At 37.3% G+C, this 24,237-nt stretch overlaps 1 protein-coding gene across 2 annotated transcripts; it reads right to left on the bottom strand.

Moving 5' to 3' along the window:
- Nucleotides 1-1,074: 1,074 nt before the first annotated feature.
- Nucleotides 1,075-21,614, bottom strand: adar (adenosine deaminase RNA specific). 2 transcript variants are annotated; one of them, XM_084385997.1, is made up of 15 exons: nucleotides 21,498-21,614; nucleotides 15,689-17,841; nucleotides 15,202-15,400; nucleotides 13,944-14,092; nucleotides 10,956-11,091; nucleotides 10,610-10,848; nucleotides 10,303-10,456; nucleotides 8,841-9,012; nucleotides 8,653-8,746; nucleotides 7,820-7,939; nucleotides 7,596-7,726; nucleotides 4,095-4,277; nucleotides 3,436-3,548; nucleotides 3,201-3,328; nucleotides 1,075-3,061 (listed from the first exon to the last, which is right to left on the bottom strand). In XM_084385997.1, exons 2-15 carry the CDS (start codon nucleotides 17,716-17,718, stop codon nucleotides 2,710-2,712), a joined length of 4,200 nt encoding a protein of 1,399 aa, XP_084242123.1. In that variant the 5' UTR covers nucleotides 17,719-17,841; nucleotides 21,498-21,614; the 3' UTR covers nucleotides 1,075-2,709. The 2 variants fall into 2 exon arrangements, with proteins under 2 accessions (XP_084242123.1, XP_084242122.1); XM_084385996.1 differs by lacking the exon at nucleotides 21,498-21,614 and adding an exon at nucleotides 19,554-19,907.
- Between the last annotated feature and the right edge of the window lie 2,623 nt (nucleotides 21,615-24,237).

The raw sequence follows: 24,237 nt of genomic DNA, 5'->3' as shown, positions 1-24,237 counted from the left end.
ATGTCACTACCGCAGCTGGTGGTATTTTACTCATTACCCATAGAAATGCTCCCAGACAGAATCAGCAGACTTTCCAGTGAAATTAGTGAGGGGAAAACGAATAATTTCACACTAATGTTCTCTCTTTTACGGCAATCTCGTCCAGTGGTTTGATCTTCTCAAACCTGTCACCTGTGAACTACACGAAACAGGGAAAGGTCGCCATCCAGCGGTTGTTTAAACGGTACGTTGTGACAAGTTTTGAGTTTATAAATTTGAATTCCTTTCAATGTCACATTTACGCTATATTTATTCTAGCTGTTTGGTAAACACACGTCACTGGCATACATTTAGGCAATAATCAACTAAGATGAAACTGTGTTAGGACAAGTCTTTGATATTTATTTGCTTTTATTAAATTGTTAGGCCAAGGCTGTCACCTTTTTAATATGTCATTTCATACAATGATGTATTAATTACAAAATTGCTTGATATTTTGAATTAACTTAGATGAAATGCTTAGTTAGTTGTCTAATCAATTCCACAGAGGCATACAAGGAAAATAAACACACCCTAAATACTTATTTCTAGTTAAATGTATATATGGGCCTATAAGATACGAGGATACTCTGGCCAAGAGAACCCCATCATTCCAAAAAAAAAAAAAATCAAGGATTTTCCTCACAAAATTAAGAATTCTGAAACTGCTAGAACAGGAACAATATTATTATTTTTTGTTTCATTGCAATCTTGAGGGATGGATGTCTCATTGTCTCAAAATATTTGTATACACGGTTATTTTTCCCCTAGTCATTTTTCTGGCCTTGTTTTCAAGATTCAGTAGATAGCAGAATATTTATATTTTATACTGAAATATAATTATTTAATAATATATACACACACAAAAAAATAATTAGGCATATTAGTTTGAACTATTTTCTCCTTGATTAGAGGTAAAGTAAATAGCAGCACTCTGACCTATATATCTCCTTCCACCTCTCCCAAGGATAGACATACCATCACAATTGTACTATAACCAGAGCGCGTTTACCATTTGCTGTGAAATGCAAAAACCACAAGACATTAATCTGCAGCTCATGGAAAGAAAATGCTCTTTTACTTTTTTTAATAGAACAGAACTTATCTTAAAAGAATTTGAGTAGGCTTCAATGGTTTGATGACAAATGTTTGAGGCATACAGATTCACATTTGCTGGAAGAAGGAAACAGAATGTTAGTATTGCTTTAGTCTTGAAGCAGTGCATCAATTAACAGTGTCTGAATACATGAAACAAGCAATGCAGACTTGAGCTTACAATATAAAGGGCAAAATAATATTCCAAGAAATAGTTCAGATCCACAAAAGGTACACACACACACACACACACACAAACAAATGTGCATATGAGTGGTTTGTGCCGTTCACCCATAGCTTTCACCACTCAAAATGTAGACTGTTTGGCTGCATGCATTATCTACCACAAGCCCCCCACCCCCATCCCCATGTATAACAAACACTGCACATCAACGATAGTCAAAACAGAACATACACATCTCATATAAAATTACATCCTAATAATTAAAAGATAGAAAATAAATTGGATTTCAAAGTTACGAATCATTACAAAATATATACATACAATATATACACATACATAAACACACACGCATATGTATAAACTCGTTCAACAGACCTTATATATACATCTGTGTGCATATGTATCTGTATGTACATTATGTATATATTTCAAGCAGTCTAGTCAAGTGTTGGTATGTGGAACTTCACATAGTGCAACAAAAATAAAATGAATTTAGTAAGTAAATACAGAAGCAGTTTATTCCGTGCAGATTTAAAGCAAACTGAGCATTTAAATGGATAAAAAAGGTGGGTAAATGACCAATTGGTACATGATGAGCAACTTAAAAGTGATAGTTCACCCCAAAATGAAAATTCTGTCATAATTTACCCTCAGGTCATTCCAAACCTATATACATTTCTTTTTTCTTTTCTTTTTTAAACACAAAAGAAGATATTTTGTATAATTTTGGTAACTGAATGTTTCTCAAAATATCTTTCTTTTATGATATTTCACAGAAAAAAATAATAATTCATACAGGTTTGGAACAACACTGAGGGCAAGTAAATGAGAATTTTCATCTTTGAGTGAACTAACACTTCAAAACTCACAAATGACCCTTTGCAACCGAACTCAGATAAAAGAGGTGAATATCAGTAAATATCCCTGACTAGCAAAAAAAAAAAAAAAAAAAATCTGTTATGAAAACTCTCTATTGAATGAAATACCTAAACGTAGAATTCGAATCAAAAAGACTACGAGAGAGAGTAAGAAACAGAATCATCCCTCAGCTATGTGGCCACGCAGTCACATAACAGTATTGAGATGGTCGCAAATGGGAAGAAAGAAAAAAGAAACCCGCTAAAACAAATGCAACCCTGTAGTTAAAACTTTCAACAAAAAAAGAGAAGAAAAAAAAAGGGCCAAGATTCTACTTCATGTCTCATCAAGTCCAATTTGCCTTGGGTTTATGGCTCTGTTGCCATGGTAGCATCCTTACTGCTTTGTCATGATGGTAAAAGTTCAAATCCAAAGCCACAGGCTTACCCTGTTCCTCCCTCTCTGTACCTCCTCAATTCTCTCTCTCTTGCTGCCAGGCACTCTTCCACTCCATCCATCCCTTAATTTGTTCTCTCTTCATCTTTCTCTATCCCCTAAAAGCCCTGTGCTGCAGACTGTAAATTGTTGTTTGAGCTCAAGGAGCTATTGGGGTCAACTGCGCAACCCGGAGCCCGAATGTCCCCGCTTCCTCCCCTTAGCTCTGAGCCTCTGGCTTCTCCCTCGAAACTTTTTTCTTCTAAGGGCTTCCCGATCCAGGAGCCATATCCATGTTGGTTCAGCGCCAGGAAGAACAGCCTCTTGGCGTCCTGGAATGAAGTGGCAGCCATCTTAGCGTGGGCGTATGACGGCAGTGCCAGCAGATCGGCTCGGCCTGCACGCTGACACAAAGCTTGGAAGAGACGGAACAGATTGGACTTGGAAACCCGTGATACCTCCATCTTGGTACTGGCATAAAGAGAGAAAGATAGATCATGAACGAAAGCAGGTGTCTAGGTCTTGAAGTGCTTCGGTTAAATATTCAATTAGCTTGATAAGCTGGAGTCCCTTTTTACAATGATGTATGACGGATGGGTCCGTCTCTCACCTGTCCACTTTGCCCTTGGTGCCATCCAGTACTTCAACGCTGACCTGGTCCGGGTGACTCCAGTTAACGCTGGACTCTTTGGTCTTGTTTGTGTGGCGTGCCGAGTCATACACACTCACCCTGCCCACCTGCAGAGAGCAATACAGAAACAAAATGAATGAAATCAAAGTAAAAACAAAATTTTCATAGTACTAAATGCATTGTGTTGTGCGTGTGTGTGTGTGTGTGTGTGTACCTCAGGGTGGTTGAGAGTAAAGTTCGCTGGTAAACTCTTTTTGAACGCATCACCGTCTCTAGCCAATCGGCAACATACAGCTCGAGTCAGGTGACCATGGCTGTAGAGATACCCTGAACAAAAGCATATTAAAAGAAAAAAAAGAAGAAAAAAAAGTCAATGAAGTTCAAACTTTGACGCATCATAACACAATTTATAATAAATTATTATTTTAATATTATTTATTTTTTTATATATAACCATTTGAATAATAAAAAAAATAGTGAATTTTAATATAAGAGCAATATAATTTATATAATTTGCTATTATTACCACTATTAATAAAAAAAAATTACATTTATAATGAATCGTCAAATAAAATATAATTTAATTATTTATATTATTAGTTTTAATTTATAGCTTTCTAAAAATAATATAATTTTTTAAATAATTGTATACTTTTTAATAATTATTCAATAATAATAATAATAATAATAATGCATTTTATAATTAATATAATATATTATTACAAGTTTACATATTTTAATTATTATTAATATTATACATTTTTCAATCAGTTTCAATTTAAATACCATCATTGTAAATATAATTAAATAAAAACAAACAGATGCTTGAAAACACTGGATATCATTACTCAAAGCATGGCAGCATTTCTTTACCAAGGGTGACTGAGCGCAAATAAACGGGGTGGATGAAGTGGCTAAGGAGCGCCCCCTGTAGGCCGAGCACATTCCAGCGCAGGATCTTGTCGCTGCAGCTCATGGTCCTCAGGCGCTCACCATGCTGAATGCCATCCCAGGTGGGCACAATGTCACTGGACTCCACTGGGATGGTGCCTTCACCTGATAAAAGGTAAGGTTAAATGAAAACAGAAAAAGGAAAAGGTGAGAAATCTTGGTTTATTCAATAATATGCAAGAATGTATGATGTGACAGACATGCAAATAGAATGTACAGTTGAGGACCAAATGAGAAGACTGTAGTATTATCTACGGTAGCTCTAGAAAACTAGCCAACTAAACAAATAGCATTATCTGTAAGCATAATCTGGCTTATCGCAGGACTGTCAGAAAAATATATGTCGCAATACATCATGAGGCCGTTTTTTTTTTTTTTTTTACTTCCTTGTCAACAGCCAGGGTCAGCACAACAGCTAACCAAGCACAACTGCCAACATCATGTGCAGACTTGTCAAGTTGAATTCAAAGAAATACATCCGCTTACCTGCCAACCGCTTTTGCCACGCAATTGCTTTTCTACTATCCCACTAGACAATGGCTGTTTTGCCTGGCAAAAGGCCACGTTCACGTGGCTATAGAGAACCTCTTTGGCAAGATAACTGCAACCAGATGGTACGACAAACACTGCTGAGTGCTTCTTATTTAACCCGACAGTTAGCAGACTAGAGTTGTGTACCTGAGGTCCTGGAACTACGCCACAGCATGTGCATACAGTAAATGGCCATTTAAAGTCACCATGAAATCAAAATGGACAATTCTTGTTTTATTTATCCGTGAATATCATTATATTTTTAATTCATGTGCCCTCATAATCTTTAATCAAAATCACTCTCCCTCCCACTTGCAACATCTCTTCTCTTCTCTGATAATGTGTTTACTAGTGCGAGGTCGAGACAACCACTCACTCACATGAGATCACAGTAGGGCTGCTTAAAAAAAAAAAAAAAAAAAAAATATTTGTACATTTTAACCCATTCTCATTTTGAAGAACCGATAACGATTCTTAAACAGGGTATCTGCACATTTTTGATCAACAAATTTAATGACTTTTAAGACCTTTTTATGACCTTCAAGAATAAAAATTAAGACCCTTACCACGGCAAAAATATATATAAAAATTACACTCTAGGCTGTTCAGGTTAACAAAGCACATTTGTATTTGAGCAACAGTGCAAATAGTCAGTGCATATTTAGCAACATAAAGTGCATGTCAGGCAACTGCCTTCTCAATACAACAACAATACTGCTGTAAATAACATACAAACAGTGCGTAAACAAATCAAATTGCAAATGACAAGTTAAACACAGTCCAAAAAATGGACGGAGTAAAAAAAGGGAATTAGTTTCCAAACAACAGTAAAGAATTTGAAATTGTCAATTCAAATTGACAATTTGAACTTGTGTCCCAGCAAATTGCTCAGCATGCTCTTGACTTTTTGCAGGAGATTCACAAATTTCCAATTAACAGAGACAAGGAGAGCATATTCCTGAGATTTAGTTCCTTTGTACATTCCTAAAAATATGAAAAACACAACCCCTAACCCTACACAAACATAAAAACTGCCGACTTATTCCTAAAGCAATGATCCCAAGAGAATTTTATTAAGATAGCCTATGTCTGTCAAATATTTAAATAAAGTACGTTTAGTTTACCATAAGATAAGGTGTGCAAACATAAACATCCAGAAAAATTGCCTTATGCTAGTGCTGGGCGTTATGACCAAAAATCCACATCACGGTATTTTTCTAAATTATACCGGTTTCACGGTAAATTACGTTTTTTTTTTTTTTTTTAAGCATGACTGGGTGTTAACCACATTTTCTACTGAGTGAGAGAGGAAATACTGCAGTAGATTGACTTAGAATGCCATATTTTACTGTAATGAGGGAATATTATAGAAAAACTCCACACTAGTATTAATGCAGGTTTGTAAGGCTGTTTACAAAGAGGTGCCAGCAGGAGGCGCTTTAGGAGCGGCAGAAATAGTGGTTTCCCCGGTAACAGCTGTACACAAAGCAGAGCTCAAACGCTGCTTTATCAGGAAAGATAAAGAAAGATTCAATCGTAATAACAAAGACACTTTTCTAAAGACCGTCAGTTTACTTCAGATACATTCATATAAAAACACCCGCGCAACGTGAAATAGGACCCTCTCAAACAGTGTCGCGCAGCGCCACGTTCCGATCGTTATTAAAGCGACATGCCTACTGTCTTTAGACAGGGACGTGCGCTGGTGAAATAACGTTAGCATGGAAAATAGTTTCTCCAGACATATCTTTCTTTCATTCCGCCTAGATGCCACTCTTCGAAAATTAGCGAAATTTAATACATTTTAAGACCTTAAAAACCGTATATTTTATTTAAGACGTTTTAATACTTTTTAAGGATCCGCGGAGACCCTGTTAAATCCCAAGAATCAATCTTTCAGTCTATGCTGTTTTTTAGTTGATTATTTAACTAAACATTGTAGTGCGCCTCCCATCCAATAAATCTCAATAAGCTTTGCTACTTCTGATATGAAGCTTTCAAATTCTGTCAATTTTATAATGAAATTCAAACACTAAATGCTGTTTTGGCGCTCTTTAATGTGGCGCTTCAGTTCGAGCCAAGCAACAGCGCCGGGCACACATGAACTGTTTAGCTCTTCTGCTTTACTTCTAGTTACAGCACGAAATAAACATGAATGAACATCAGAAGGTATGTTAAACGATACAGTACACCTTACTGAATGTCACATGCAATCGTCGTTTTTATAAAGACGTAAAAAAAAACTAAAAAAACAGCTTGTAAACAATATCACGTATACAATATCATGTTACTTTTACCTCAGAAAAGTCACTCACTGGCAGCTACAAGAAACTGGCATTTTGTTAAATATATGCACTATATTGCATATTCATTGTATTTTTACTTGCCTGTTCTTCAATATTTAATGCGTGTTTGAATTAATTCATCATGTTTTTATGACAGCCACCATTTAAGTGTAACAATTATTTATTAAAAATGTATTATTAATGTAAAAACTTCCTTGTGTAATTTAAATATAAGTAGTCTACAAATCAGTTAATTTTAACATTTAATATTATTATTATTATGAGGTTCAAAATCAAGCCACGCCCACATTTTTTCTTGTTCGAGGTGCCGTGTCACTCAGATGTGAAGAAAAGACTATCGCAACTTCCGTTTCATGCTGACTTTAAGATCGGGAATTTCAAACAGAAACTATGATAGCATGTGACAGTTGACACTGATAGAAATGTTTTTTCAGGGGTTTCTGCATTAAGACAGATTAAAAGATTGATCTTTGAATTTTAAGGATAGGTATCAAATCATTCAGAAGATCCTGATTAACCTGAAAAATCCATTGATTTTTTTTACCCCATTGATGCAGTTATTTACAGTTCTTTTTCGGTCGCTTACCGTTCTCCACCTTGGTTCTGAGCTTGCCCTGTTTTACGTTCTCGAAGAGAGGCATGTGTCCAGAGAGATTTTCTTCAGCAGCCTCACTGCACGACTTATCGAACAGAGCGCCATCGCCACATGGAGCAGTGCTTTGAGACAAAAGAAAAAGGCATGCGTTATCATGTTTGCAGATTAATCTCTGTTCTAAAACCAGCTCGGATGAGAGGAAGTGCATGTCTCACCTAATGTAGAGATGAAAGGTGATGTCAGATTTGATCTTCAGCTTACCATCATCTGCCACCTCAAAAATACTCCCATCACCAGGGCTTTCCCAATGTTTCATCAGCTCACCATACAAAAACCTGAGCCATACAGATTTTACAAATAAGAGTGTTTAGTTAATATATTGCTTTTTATTATTTCACTAATAGGGCTGATCAAAATCGAATTTGTGTAACAGTTACAAGTTGGTGCTTTTTGTGCATTTGTCTCACTTTTTTAAATGCTAGATTAAACTATTAACTGTGTAAAAAAAGTTACATATATAGTTTATTACTGAAATATTAAGAAATTAAATAACATTAAAAGTGATAAGTAACAATACAGTTAAAAATGTATTTAAAATATTTATATACACATACATACAGTAGTCAATATTTGAAGTGGATCAAAACCTTTCAAAGTTATACATGAATTTTGACAATACTTGTCTTAGGACAACTTTGATGATCTTTTTTTGATCCACTTCAAATATAAATATATATAAAAAAAAAATATATATATATATATTATATATACATACATACACACACACACACACACACACACACACACACACACACACAATAATCATTGAGAAAGACAGAGAAAAAGAAAGACTGCAGGCATAGGAGCAGACGCTCTCACAGTAACATCTTCAGGACACCGAATATATAGTCAATATTATTTATGAGCTGCTGTGAAATAAGACTCCTTCATCTTGAAGAATGAGAAGGAAAAATCTGTAGAATGAGAGGAAAAATGAATTATGGGATTGAGAGTGAGGAAGAGAGAAATTTCTGCTGCAAGCTGATACCGGATAAAGCCTCTCCTGGAGATGATTTCTGCGTGGCAGTCATTAACGGTGTCCCCTCGAAGACTAAGCTCCTCTCCCTTAACACAGCGGTTTCCTACAAGTGTAAGACGACAATTATGGCACATCTCTAATTACAGTGCATACATAATGTTGGCTCTGTCTGTGTTTAAGTCTATGGGTCCATGTACCTGTCCCAAGGCTGACAACTGTTCCAAGTGTATCTGATCCGTTTCTCATAACAATGGTGGCAAGAATCTTCCTACCCAGAAGGCTGTGCTGGATGCGAGCTGTGAGTGCATTAAAGCGCTGATGGCTTAGCATGGCGATCTGATCATGCATCGTACTGCCTGATACTGGCAACTGAAACATACAAAAACTATTTTAGTAACAATTTTATTACACATCTCTCTTTAAGATTTTGATAGGTCAAGTGCAACAATGACTGGTCAAATACTTCTGAATAATGACAGTTGTACAGGGAAATAATGTACAGCTGTCTCTAATCTAGGAAATCTGTTTCCTATATAATAAAAATATCAAAAGAACAGCATTTATTTAAAATAGAATATTTTCTAACATTATAAATGTCTTTACTGTAACTTTTGATCAGTTTAACTCATCCTTGATGAATAAAAGTATTGATTTATTTTATTCAAAAATAAAATTAAAATTCTTACTGACCCCAAACTTTTGAACGGTAGTGTTTAATGTTACAAAAGCTTTAGATTTCAGATAAATGCTGTTCTTTTGAACTTTCTATTCATCAAAGAATTTTGAAAAAAATTTGTACACAACTGTTTTCAACATTGATAATAATAATGAATGTTTCTTGAGCATCAAATCATCATATTAGAATGATTTTTGAAGGATCATGTGACACTGAAGACTGGAGTAATGATGCTGAAAATTCAGCATATATATATATATATATATATATATATATATATATATATATATATATATATATATATATATATATATATATATATATATATATATATATATATATATATATATATATATATATATATATATATACACACACACACACCTTTTTTTGCAGTTTTTTTTTTGTGATTTTTAATGATTTAACACTACCGCCATTTAAAATTGATGTTAACATACACATAATGAATCATATAATTTATAAATGTATAAATCAAACAATATAAATTATAAATATAATATTTATATGAATCGTTCTATATAAACCATATAAATATATGAGTTATATATACACATTTACATACCTAGTACATGTAAAACCCTTTCAAACGGTTCAAAAATACCAACCATTTGTGAGTAAACTTTTGTTTTGGCAAGTAAACAACATAATGTTTTCTTATGTTGCAGTTTACAATAAGTTCTCTGAATAAGTAAAATTGTAGGAATTATAATTACCCTGTGTGATGTAAATGTTGTGCACAAAATAGTTATAAACAGACAAAAAAAAAGTTTTTTTTTTTTAATAACAATTTAGCGTCACACACAGGGACACGTGTAGCAAAAAAAAAAACCAAAAAGTTAATTTTGTACTGCTTTCAAATATTATGACACCTCAATATTTAATAGTAACTTTGTTAATGCATAGTTAAAAGCTACTGCTTATTTTATTATGAACTTTTATTAAAGTTTCTGCACGTTTAGTACCTCTGGTGTGAGCTCTCCAGTACGTGCTGCTTTCTCTGCTTCTCCGATGAGCACTCGAAGAGCAGCGTCTGCTGCCTCCTGCTTCCCCTGCTTCTTATTACTAGCACACACTGCAGGAAACCACCGCCCTCCCAATTTAGCCTGGTAAGTAAACCTGTAAAAAAAGGGAGATGAAATAAAATGTGATATGAACTTTTTATTGTGTGCCAGAGCAGTGGAGAGTCAGACACCGAGATGAGAATCTGCTGCTTCTGTACTAAGGACATAAAGATCAATAAAACGTGACAAAGTAAGAGTGCAAGTGTACTTGGGCTCGTGTGAGAGTCCGGACTGGCCCACAAGGCGGATTTCAGCAGCGAAGCCTCGAGCACGGGCGTATTCGAGGAGGCCGGACACCGCGTTGTTGTTCAGGTGGTTGATGAGGTCACCCACACCTGCTTCATGTGCCGCCTGGAGCTCAGATGCCGTCAGGGGGGGTAGCGAGGGGCACGCAGGAACGGCTGGCTGAGGCTCATTCTCGCCCAGAGCAAAGAAATGACCTGGAGGCTGGAAGAGAAAGATCGAGTTCAGTCTATCAACATAAAATTCTCTTTTTCTTTCCATCTTTCAATGTGCTCTTTTTCTTCTTGTACTGTTGCCAAACCTCTCTTCACCTTGTTAAGATGTAGTAGTCCATCTCCCATTAGCTCCTTCACGGCCTCCTCCGCTGCCAGCTGCCTCGCTGCTTTCTTACTGGGCGCTGAGGCTTCTTGGAAGAGACGGTCCCCAACCTTTACACGGAACATAAACCTGACAGAGGAAGTAAGAAAAAGCAAGAAAGATGGTGGGAGAAAGGAGTGAAAATGACAAATCAGTCACAGTGGACACTATATTTTCAAATATATTGAGGCAGAATATAGAATGGGTCATTAAGTTTTTTTTTTTTATATACATTATTTTTATTCAGCAAGGATGCATTCAATTGATCAACAGACTTTGTTACAAAAAAATTCCGATTCAAATAAATGCTTTGAAATAAATGAAAAAAGTGTGGTTTCCACAAAAAGTAACAACACTTTTCAACATTGATAATAAAAAATTGTTATGTTATGATGCTGAAAATTCAGCTTTGTTTGCCATCACAGGAATAAATTATATTTGAAAATATAGTAAAATAGAAAACAGTTGTTTTCAATTGTAATAATTTTGCAATATTGGTTTGAATTATTTTTGATCAATTAAATGCAGCCTTGGTGAGCATGAGTGAACCTAACAATACTAAGATTTCTCATTTAATAAGTTTAACAAGAAATGAGGAGAAACTACATTCATCAACTTCAAGATATTATACTTACAGTATGATATCTGCAATAATATTACACCATCTAAAGAACTGTAACTTACTGCTCAGTCCTAAAGTAAAATAAAGCTTTTTTCCTCAACAGAGATCAAGTTTCTCTTATTTATCTATTTTGTGTTGTTAATTATGGTGTGACTGAGGGTTTTTCCTTCCACACTTGTACACCCTTCTAGTGATGCATTTGCATGTGATTTAACACACATTTAACATCTCATATTGCTGCTGCTTAGATACCAAGGGTATAAAACAGGAGAAGATCATATTGTATTAGGGACTACATCAGCAACAAAAATGTCTTATTTTCAATTAGCACCTCATATCAAATCTGACTTAGACCAGTTCCTGAGATGGGGTTTGTGTTGAGCGCTCTGAGATCAATGAAAACACTCTGAAGCACGCATGCATACTATCTATTAATTTCCATTAAATATTCAGTTTAATGATCACACTTAGGGCTGTCGCGGTGAAGGAATTAGCGCGAAATGCGGTATTATCGCCATTTATTATTATTTTTATTTGTTGCTATATAAATAAGTGTTACGATGTGGTCAGCAATGACAAAAACGTTTTCAGTAACCAATTACAGCAACGGACTGTTCTTTGAGTGAGTCATTAAATCGTTCATTCAACGAAGACGTTAAAAAACGCTGATTCATTAAAAGATAGATGTAATGAAACGAGGTGTTAATTATTTGTAACTTTGATCTCCACTTTTCAAGGCTCAGCTGACCAGCAATGCATCGCATGGGTAACGCTGAAGCTGATGCTTCACTTAATAGAGACCAATGGCATTGATTCAATGCGTGACTCGCTGATTTTCTTCCCGCGGGTTCCTCGCGCTGTGAATGCTGACCAGCGCTGACACTGTCGCCAATCACGGTAATACATTCAACGTTAAAAGGATGATACGACAAATATTTCGCTTTCCTTGGACACGGAAACCTTTTCACGAATATATATGACTTGACCTCAAGGTAATCGCACACGCTCAGTCGATCTCTCTCATTCACTGTCTGTTTAGACTTAAGTGCAAATCCACGAAGCCTCTGTAAAAATCACCATGATAAACAGTCGTTATCATTATTAGCTTATTTAACATTTAATACACATGGCACGAAGTTCAAAACAAGAAGGGTATAGCCTTATGAAAAAAGAAAACACGCGAATATTACTGCGGTTACTTGCATTCCTCTGCGGTTGGCTTGTCAGTAGCGCGGTACTGCAATATTGTGGTTATCGTGACAGCCCTAATCACACTATAGTCCAGTCATTTTAAGCCAAAATGGGGGTCAACCTTGAACAAATTGCAACAGAAGCAAACTCAACTGATTTTGTATCCTCAATATGTTCTGAGTCAGGGAAAAAAAGCCCCTAAGAATCCCATTAGGGGAAAGTTTAGAAAAAGACCCAAATATAGCCTATTCATACGCCTAGTCATTCTTTTTCTTACATGAATATAGGGTAAAAATTTTAAGCTTTAGATATCACCATGAAAATTACTGAGTTGATTACTTGCATCAAGACAAACAAAAAATGTTTTACAAGTTTTTTTAAATGGTTTGTTAACATGGACAAATGGTGCATATTGTAATTATGTATGTGCTAATTTGCATAAATACCACAACAGATCTAAACATTGGATATAGCCAGGTGAAAATGTCTATTTAAAATGTTAAATTAAAAAAATTAACATTTAATTAAATGTTACATTTTTACCCTATATTCACGTAAGACAAAGAATGAATAGGCGTGAATAGGCTATATTTGGGTCTTTTTCGAAACTTTCCCCTAATGGGATTCTTCGGGGCTTTTTTTTTCTTTACTCAGGACATATTGAGGATACAAAATCAGTTGAGTTTGCTTCTGTTGCAATTTGTTCAACCTTTTTTCATAAAATGACTGGACTACTAGTCCATATCACAATTTCAATTTCTTTTTTTCAAAAAAATAAAATAAAATAATTCACACTGTAGGGGTAAAGGGAAGAAAGGACACAGAAAAACACAAAAGAGGAACAGATAAAGAGAAAAGAATAGCGCTACCAAACCGACAACATAAAAGCTCAGTAGGTTCTGTAGAGGCAACAAAGTGATATGGGGAAAAGAGTCGAGGACTTTAAAAGGAAGAGCAAGAATGAGAGGAGATAGTACAGAATGTGCTTGGAGGTGTGGAGAATGTGAGGAGGGCAAGGGGACAGAAGAGCCTGGCAAATAGAGACACATCAGGACAAAAAGCATGTGACTTTCTGTAGCAGGATTAAAGGGATGTAACCTAAAGTTCTTTACTGTGGGACGCATTTTACCGTGGATCATGGGGGGGCCCTTCCTGTCCTGTTTTGATGAACTGGATGGCATGCCCACTGCGCTGACTGTGCTCCATCAGGACAGAAACGGGATTCTTTCCTCCAGGTAGAGACCGAGAAAGAGCCTGGGGCGGAGTATCGGTGCCACCCTTTAGAAATGATATGAAGAGAGCGAGAGAGGATGAATAAATAAACAAATGAACATTTTATTGTAAATTAAAGGATTAGCTCACTTCAGAATTGAAATTTCCTGATAATTTACTCACCAAGTCATCCACAATATTCATGTCTTTCTTTCTACAGTAGAAAAGAAATTAAGGTTTTTGAGGAAAATATTCCAGGATTTTTCTCCATATAGTGGATTTCAACAGTTATCAACAGGTTGAAGGTCCAAATCGCAGTTTCAATTCAGCTTCAAAGGGCTACACGATCCCAGCCGAGGAATAAGGGTCTTATCTAGCGAAACTATCGGTCATAAAAAAAAACAAAAAAACATTTATATACTTTTTAACCACAAATGTTCGTCTTGCACGTCCACGACTTCACGCATTACGTAATCACGTCAGAAAGGTAAGGTGGTAACCTGACGTAGGCGGAAAATGTAGGGTAGGGCAAAAAACTCCTCATTTTCTTCTCCTACTACAAAATCGTCCGACATCATTGGTTTACCTTTCTTTTTTGTAAAGGGTGTCTGACTTCGTCTTTGCATGTTCGCTTTGTAAACACTAGGTCGATACTTCTGCCTACGTCACGCGTGACCTTTCAACGTGATTCCGTAATGTGTGGTGCATCACAGCTAGTGCAAGACAAGCATTTGTGGTTAAAAAGTATAAATGTTGTTGTTTTTTTAGAAAATGACAGATCGTTTTGCTAGATAAGAACCTTATTCCTCAGCTGGGATTGTGTAGAGCCCTTTGAAGCTGCAATTTGGACCTTCAACCCGTTGAAGTCCACTATATGGAGAAAAATCCTGGAACGTTTTCCTCAAAAACCTTAATTTATTTTCGGCTGAAGAAAGAAAGACATGAATATCTTGGATGACTTGGGGGTGAGTAAATTATCAGGAAATTATAATTCTGAGGTGAACTAATCCTTTAAATCAATATTATATTTAAATGAATATATTTATATTATATGTAATATACAACATACATATATTATATAAATGTACAATAAAATAGGACAAAGATATTATCTGTAAGAGATTGAATGATCAAGTTTCATGCAACTTTGATACATAAAAAGAAAACAAACATACTAGCATTTCATCTGACAGGTCAGTGGTTGACTCAGCTCCCTCAATGCTCGGTTCTTCCTCTTCATCTCCATCTGCTCCCTTCATCTCTTTCCAAAGAATCTTCAGGGTTGTGGCTGCAGCATCTTTTTTGGCCACTTTTTTGTTTGAACCCTCAGCTGGTGGAAACCTGCGACCATCTAACATGACCTGCATCCGAAACCTGGAGACAAAAAGAAAAAATCTCAAGCTATAAACTGTGTTTTAAAGTTTGTTTCTACTAATTCTTAATCATGCAATCTCATTTCACCAAAATTCACTAACAAGAGAACATTACTTCTGTAACATCTCCAAAAAATACATTAGCTGTTTCACAAATTCTTAAATTAATCACAGCTGTGTATCTGCCTTCCAAACACATACACTGCCAAAAAGACAGAGGCAAAAACTGTCTTAACACAGGCTAACAAATGCTGACATGCAACCATAAACAAACTTTTCATCTACTAACCGGGGGTCATGTGAGGGTCCAGACTGCTCCAGAAGTAGGAATTCACAAGTGTGTCCAAGATGCTGAGCAAACTCCATCAGCCCACTAACTGGGTTCTTACTGCGGGCCTCCTTGAGTTTCTGGAATCTGCTTGACTCCAGGCTTTGAGCTGGGGGAGGGGGAGCAGCCAACGAAATGGCAACCTCGGAGCGGATCGTGTTAAGGAATTCTGGAATATCATCAGATGCCCACTGTGAACGTTCTCCTCCATTACTGGCCGGATCCTGATAGTATGAGAACTGATGGGGAGGAGGTTGGAAGTAGCGGAAGGTGGAGGAGGAAAGGTCACTGGGTTTGGGGGGTATTGGCTCAAGGCCAGGCATGTCAAGCTCTGCGTTACCAAAAATGTTATTGTTGTCCAACATCTCCACCAATGGATTTTCACCCCCATCCATCGGCACTGCTCCAATATCACCTGAAAAATCAAATACATCATCTGCTTCCAACTTGACCGAAGCTACGTCTGCAATTCCTTCAGCTGCCAAGTTCAACATCTCGGCACTGTTCACATCCCGTTTTGCAGTCGCCGCAGCTTTTCGTTGGCGGTCCATCTTTTCCTGCCGGTGTGCACTAAGTGACCATGTAGGTGGAGTAACTTCGGTGTTGCGCCTTACATCACCTTGTTTCTCCATGGCATAGAGTGTGGGATTAACCTGCTTGGCACTGCGCAGGCCGAGGTTCTTGGCGATCACAAGCGAATTACCCGTACCCACTTCGTAGAGGTACTGTAGGATCTTCTCTTTGCCATCTTTAGAATCCGCCATTGTTGACAAGGTTACCAACTGGACTGCAGGTAAAAGAGTCTGTTGATCCTGGACAGGAATCAACGTTTCACAGGTATCGTCACCTTCAGAGTCCTCCGACTGGTCACTGATATCGCCGTCAGCCTCTACGAGGATCTGTGATGCAGAGGGAGCGCTGGTGCTGGTGAGATGCTCTCTAGCCTCTTGTTTTATGGATGAACTCCGACCTGGCTCTTTAACCAAATCCTTTGAAGACTGCGATTGGTCTCTCCCTCTGATTGGCTCACTGTCCTCTTCCTTGCAGAGTCTCCACAGAGGAGGGGTCTCACCTTGCTTCACTGCTTGGTTTGTCCTTAAGAGGGCATATAACGCCTGATTAACAATCGTTTTGGGAAGACCAAGCTTTTTGCTCAAGGCTCTTGCCTGAATAGTCTCGTCTGGCCCGAGTGATGTCAAAAAAGCAAAGACCTGTTGCTGGATCCCAGGGGTCAAATACAGAGACTCTCTGACCGAGCCAGGAGAACTGAAAACCTTGCTAGAAATGCTACTGCAGGACAATATATCAGAGTTGTCTACCCTTGTTATCCGGTCACTTAAACTCAGACTATGAAGGCCAGAGGACACATCATCTGCCTGTGCATTCCAGTAATGCTTAGTCTGTTGATTCGGATAATACTGTCCCTTCTGATGAGGGTGATTCCACCCTGACTTTTTCTTAGGTCCAAAGTTATGCTCCCTTTGCCAATTTCCTCGGCCTCTCGCGTAGCAGTCTCTTCTACCAAAACTGTTACCACTTGTTTTGAAGTCTCGATAACCTGTCTGGTAGTGGAGAGGCCCAGTTGAGACCTTTTCCCCTTGGCTGGGGGTTTGGGACCCTCGCTGCTGGGGTGCTTTGAACTGCGGAGCCTGTGCACTTTGCCCCCTGAGGAACTGCACCTGGTATTGTCGGAAACTTAAACCATTTGGGTCAGAGATCTGATCACTGCTGTGGTGGGGGGATGCCCACAGGGGTGAATCAGAGGGACTAGGGGGAAAAGGATGACCACGTGGAGGCACGCCAGGAGCACCCGGGTAAGAGGAGTAAAGAGAAGGGTGCGGATAGGTGCCGGATACAGAGCCGGGGCTTGGGACACAAGGGCCCCGTTGGTGACCAGTGGTCGTGTGGGAATGAAACTGAGGTTTTCCCTGTTGGGGAGGGAGGGAGAATCGCTGACAATCTTTGTTAAACCCTCCTCTACCTCTGCTCATAGCGCAGGGGTCGGGGGCGAGGAGGGAGTAGCGTTGGGCTTGGTGGACGTGTTAGGATGAGACTCAGCTGTCTGGATGTAATGTCACAATGATGGCAAAGGCTTAGTCTGTGCACTGCTTCTTCTGCAGAGAGACATAGAACAACAGAAAAATCCATTAAAGAATGCAAAGTGAAAGCAAGCTTTTTGATGTTGCAGTGTCACTGTACAGACACACAAATTCTGTTGGCACATTTCTTGGCAACAGAGGAGACTGTAATTTGAACACTTGGTAAAAGGCTCAAAGATTAATTATTCATGCTTATTGTGACACAATCAATTTATTTCTGGCTTAGCGAGTAATTTGCGGATCCTTATGGTGAGGGAAAGTGGTCATGGGTATTAGAGGAAAGCATTTTCAAGGACTTTCTCACCCAATGTGAGCAACTGTAGTAGCTAAAGCACAATGATGAGTAAACTGTTTTTTAAGAGACTGGAAAAACATTGGAAGACAGAAAAAAAAAAGTGAACCTAACACTCGTTTAAAAAATGCAGTACTCTGTCTACAGCATAGTATATGTCTGGTGAATTGCTGTGAGAGTTTAAAATAAGTAACTTATTAAGATTCAACTCTCAACAGTGCTCACTCCTCACAATACAGCAGGTCAATAGAGAGTTTAGCCAGCAAATTCATTATTTTTAATAGATTCAGGCAACAATAGCCCAGAAAAATAGCAAGGTTATCACACATTACATAAGACACAAAGTAAAAAAAATTAATGTGAGACAGTGAGAGATACATATTTCTAACCACATCATTTTTGCATGTTACTTTTTGTTACATTCCAGTGTACAATGAAAATTAATATTAAAAACACACATACTTGAACTCATATCCTCCTATCAAACCCTAGCATAGACAATAAATAATTCAACACCTTGATGCAGCTTCAGATTTAACTTCAGACATAATAGCACACTCTCTAAATAAGCTTAAGCAAAATGGAAAGTGATTCTGCTGCTCAATCTCTTTCCATGTGCTCCTCCATGAGCATTCTGAAGTGACAGTCACACTTGTCACTTTGATATCCCCAATACAAATCTGGCATTTTAGTGGCCATTCCTTTCAAAATACACTGAGGTAGCACAGGGTAGAGATGGTACAAGATTGTAATTCCATGTTATATTTATATATATATAGGTAGGTACCAATACCACGGTACTAACATGGCACTCCAAGGTATTTTAAAGAATACCATTTTCCTTTTACCAAGGAAAAGCCTGTTGTAAGAGCAGAAAGTTTAGCCAATTAGCCATTTAAATAAATGTATGTCTTCAAAACAATGACTATGATTAAAAAAAAGAAAAGGAAATGTTACATTTAACCTCTTAATCAAGGGATTTTCACATTATCATAATAATGAGTTTAAAAAAAGAGAGTGCATTCACACAAAATTTCTAACGAACACAATATTTCTAAGAAAACAATTGCATATGCTTGACACAAATGACTTAGCGGACTACTTAAGATTTTATACATTCCCATGACTTTGGAAAGCGGTCAGGATTCTGTTTCTGTTCAATTTTAAAATTCCCTGATAGTTCTAGCTAGGTGTTCTATGACCGTGGAAAGATGGGAACCCTATACAAATTTAGTATATCACCCAAAAGCATAAGTATGAAAATAAAAGGGTGTTTATTACAATACTCTTGTATCTAAAGCCTTCTTTAAAATGAATCACTGACTTCTAGTTTTAGCACAGATTCTACAGTAACAGTTCAGTCACTTTGGCAACAAGGGGGTTTTACCTACACAAATAAAAACCCATTCAGACGAACCCAAAAAGTTATACATACCACAAAACACCTGAAGGTAAAAGACAGATGAACTTGACAATCAAACTAGATAAGGCCCAAGACTCGTGCACCGACTAAACACTGTTCCGCATGCAAAATGAAAACGAAATAGACTGATTAAACTCCAGCAATACGCCTACGGTTTTCCTGGTGGCCTCTGCAAATCGTTTAGATCCACAAACTCCACAGCACGAGATGATCCTGAAACTTGTCTAGACTTTTGGAAAGTGTGTTGGAAAAACGATATCAGCAATAAAAGAAAATAGAAACCATGCGTAAACGCGGGATGTTGCGAACTAGGCACAGGCCACTTTAAGTTTCGTTTTCTATTCTTCTCCAAGCTCTCAAACGAGTGTCTCTAAAATTCATTAATAACCCGCATTTCGCTAAACTGACAGCAGGCGGCGCCATTAGTCAGAAGCGCTTGAAAGTTTCATAGGCCTATTTTACAGTTTCACAAACTGTAATTACACCATTTAGCCTAGTTATAACAACATCCCAATGGAGTAAAACGTATCTGAAAACACAAATACCAAGAAATCGTTTCTAGGTTAATAAACTGTGAAACTCCTCGTGCGGGGGACGACTGTATTCATATGACTGCATATCAGTTAACAGCGCGACATATTAATACTGCATCGCACTACTCATTTTATCATAGCCGTTGAACTATTGGTTTCGTTTCAGATTTCACCAGCCAGCAGACGGAAAGCAAACCTCCACCTGCGACCCTCCCAGATGCATAATACATGAGGTTACAGTACTGTGACCGACATGAAACTGCACTGCAGTTTATAACCTCCTGCTGAAGCCTGAGGTGGCTAAACATCTTCAGGAGCTCGAAAGTGTAAAACGGCTCTGAGGATGCGCGTGCCTCGACTTCACTTCTCTAAAAGAAAAAGTCTGGAAAAATACGGGTCATGTACAGACAAATGTCTCCAGGAGGCGCTTAATAACACAGTTTATCCAATACACACAGTCACGCAAAGTTGTAACTTAGTAGCTCAGGGCTTTAGGCTACAGAGCTTCATAGACAGAATGACAACAACTGCTTTCATCACGATAGTGAATAGTTGATGTAACGTTATAGCCTAAGAGTAGGCTATTCTTTAAAATTCATGCTAATCTATTATTCATATTTTTGCCATCTTTACTATTATTATTTTGCGTCACTACATTTATTGCGAGTTAAGCTGTGAAACGAATAACGTAACGTACTTTTTAATTTAACGTTAAATGTCTTCATTCAGCATTATTGTGGTGATAGCAGTGTGAAGTGATTGTATAAATAATTATTATGGTACTTACTTTTTTTGTGTGTTATTGACCGGAATACCTATTAAAATTTGAATAGTTTGATTTTTAAAATTGTATTTAGTAAGTAACCGCAGAGATATTAGACTGCATACATACATTATACAAAGGAGTACATTTCAAGAGTCCCGTATGAAAAGGGAATGTGGTAACGTTACTGTGTTTGCGTTATGGTAATATCATGGTATTATTTTTGTTCTTACTCAACAAAAACATATATTTTTAAACTAATCCCAAAATAATAGTCTTGGTCCAGTATCAACAAGCCCTTTAAGTTATGAAAACCGATAACGTTAGTTACAAGGACATCGGAGGTTGCTCAGTTTGAATGAAAACATCGCTGCCTACGCAAGTAAGCAAATACAACCCGCTATAACCATTTGCTAATCTTTATTTTAACTGCAAGCATGCAACAGCATACAATTAGAGGTAACTAGGGCGAAAAGACTCAACGGACACGGCATATGGACTAACGTTGTTCTTTCGACAGCCAACGACAAACCGCGATCGGAGAAGCTTTGAAGCATTTCTCTCACTCCAGGACAATCCAGTTCCCACTTCGTTCCGAAAACGTGTTGATATAGTAAATAACATAAAGCTGTGTAAGTTACATGGAGTAAATATACTTACATGCGCAGACGACGTAAACAATCCTGCAACGTCCCTGCAAGAGGCCACATGCAGATTGAAAACACAGCGCTGGTGAATGACAATGAAATGTGGCGCGTAGCGGCGACGGTGTTTTTGACGCTCTCTGATGACGTAGTGTTTCGCAAGAAGCCGCAATGTGATCCTGAAAACACGATCGGTTATTAATGAAATGAAATAGCGATTTGTGTAATGCATGACTTGAAATTGAAATTGAAATTGTTTTAGTAAATAATGCTCGTTTATGGTTTATATCTAGTAATATTCCCAGTGTCGATGAGTATGAAAGAATGTAATATGATATCATAATATAAATAATAATATTCAGTTGCCTGATTTCCCTGCCCTTTTCCTCACTCTGGAGCTTGAGTTTTCAAACTGGGGGCCGCAATGGTAGTACTAGGGGGTCCGTGGACAAGTTTAGAGAAATGCAGTGTAAAAAAATTAATAATAATTCAAATAGGATTAAACCAACCAATAGTTAAATATAAAAATAAATGTAAAATTAAATCAAGATGAATTTAAATACATATTAAATTAATCAAATGACATTAAATAACTCAATGAACAAAACGTTTTATTAAAATAAAAAAATAGTACATTAATTTAGATTTAAATAAATAAAAATTGATCTGAGAAGAAAAAAAAAAATCAATGATGTAACAGCACAAATAATTTTCAATACTTTACACATTTAAAATAGGCCTATATTTTTCCACAGTGTTAATTGGTTCTTTTACATGAAAATATGTAGCTGCCTTTAAAAATGTAGGATGAGGATCACAATCGGGATTGCAGGAGTCATAGCCTATTTGGCAGTTCATGGCATCTAAAAGATTAAAAGATAACCTGCTCTGGAGGTAGCGATATGTCCAGACTGTCCACCGCAGCCTTGTTTTGTCTGATTTGGTGAGCAAACCTAACCAGACAGTTCTAAAGGTGTACATGACAGACTCTGTGACTACTTAATAAACCCGTATCAGCAGCTTCAGTGGCAGGTTGAACTTCCTCAGCTGGCAAAGGCAGTAGAAACTTGTACTAGGCCTGACGCTCACGCTGCTGCTGAAGTGACACAAGCCGTCTTGTGTTTCAAGCCCCATTTGTTCTTTAATTGTTAAATGCCTGATAAAATCACTGGGGTGAAGGTCAGTGACATGATCCACAGAGAGCAACACTACTGTTACTAATCCCATTCACAATTTATACGGCTGCTAAATTATTCCCGCGTTGGCACCTCTGCCCACATCTTTTCGATGTGTATAAGATACACTTTTCAGTGTATCTGTCACTGGTTCTCACTGAGAGGCCACCAAAAGGTCACACAGACAGAAGCTTTGGGTCAATAAATCAATTTATTTAAAAGAATATGTTACATTTTATTATAATGCTATGACCAAACATTTTGCTTTTACATTAATTCTTGAGATTTCGATTTCAAAACCTCCTCCAGGTATACTGTTTGTTTTGTTTTATTTGTAGTGTGTCCTACATTGCTTCTTTCGGTTTAAATACTAGTCACTTTGTGCCTGATTTTTTGGAAAAGGTTACCCAAAAACTCACATCGCTGAAAATACTGTACAGAGATATTTGAGTTTGAATTCCATATTCAAATAAATTAAAGTTTTAACCAATAGAGAAAAACAACCAGAGCAAACAAACGGAGAATGAAAGAGTAAAGAATGAGAGAGGGGAGAGACGAAGCTAAAAGTCTAATCTTAAATCTATGACAAGCCATCTGACAAGAAAGAAGAGAGATTTGTTACGTGTGCTTGCGCAGAGGCTTTGCGTGAATCTGTGAGATCCCATGATAACCAGCATAACTGTTATATAAGACAGCTGTAGTAATCCAACACAACATAAATCCACTGATGGTTCCGTTCAAAGTCGTTGCTTACACAATTTGTCTATTAAAGGAACATTCCTGGTTGAATACTAGCTAATTCATTTTGATTCACCTCTTAAGTAAAAAAAAAAAAAAGTTACAATCAAGGATATGTTGGGGCCAATATTTAGAGGATTTAAAAGCAGAAATATGAAGCTTATAAAACATGAATTCTTCTGGTAAAACGTGTGTATTATTTGAACTGTAAAGTTTAGAGCCAGGTTGTTCAAGCTATGAAACTATAAAGCTGGATATAACATTACACAGAAAACAAACAATTTGACACACACACACACACACACACACACACACACACACACAAACAAAAAACTTACATTATGCATTGTGACTGTATTAAAAGTCAGTATTTTACTTTTCCAGATTGGCCCCATTCGTTTCCATTATAAGTGCCTCACTGTAACCCAGATTTTTATTTTAAATTACTCAAGGTAATCAACATTGTGACAATTGAGATTAATTTGTATTGAACCAGGAATATTCCTTTAAAGTCAATGAATGTGATGAAATTTTTAAAGGAACAATGCAGTCTTTTAACACACATCACACATATGTTATTTAAAAAGTGCAAAACATGTCCTCCTGACTGGTCTGGTCTGACAGATTTGTATGCGCCTGCGCTACAATAAGTAAAATTGGGGTGGGAGGGGAAGGGGGGAAAAATTTAAATGCTCACACTCACACATGGTTTGATGCAGGCGGCTTCCTGTGCGGTCAGAGCCACCTACTGCTGGATGAAGGCATGACAGCCTAAAGCTCATAAAACAAGCAGCCCAATATTCACCATTGGCTTTCCAGTTCAGTGCTTCACATTCATAACAC

Source organism: Rutilus rutilus, assembly GCF_951802725.1.
Source record: "Rutilus rutilus genome assembly, chromosome: 17".
Classification (NCBI taxonomy): Eukaryota; Metazoa; Chordata; class Actinopteri; order Cypriniformes; family Leuciscidae; genus Rutilus; species Rutilus rutilus.
The sequence above is the reverse complement of the archived record's forward strand: the minus strand, read 5'-3'. Positions and strand labels throughout refer to the sequence as shown.

Bases quoted from the DNA above. Each gene is read 5' to 3' on its own strand.
- adar (XM_084385997.1), bottom strand. From the start codon at position 17,718: ATGAGCAGAGGTAGAGGAGGGTTTAACAAAGATTGTCAGCGATTCTCC. The intron at 10,849-10,955 runs GTGAAGAGAGGT...TTTCTCTTCCAG, and splicing joins GACTACTACATCTTAACAAG to CCTCCAGGTCATTTCTTTGC. The intron at 3,062-3,200 runs GTGAGAGACGGA...TCTTTATGCCAG, and splicing joins ACCAAGGGCAAAGTGGACAG to TACCAAGATGGAGGTATCAC.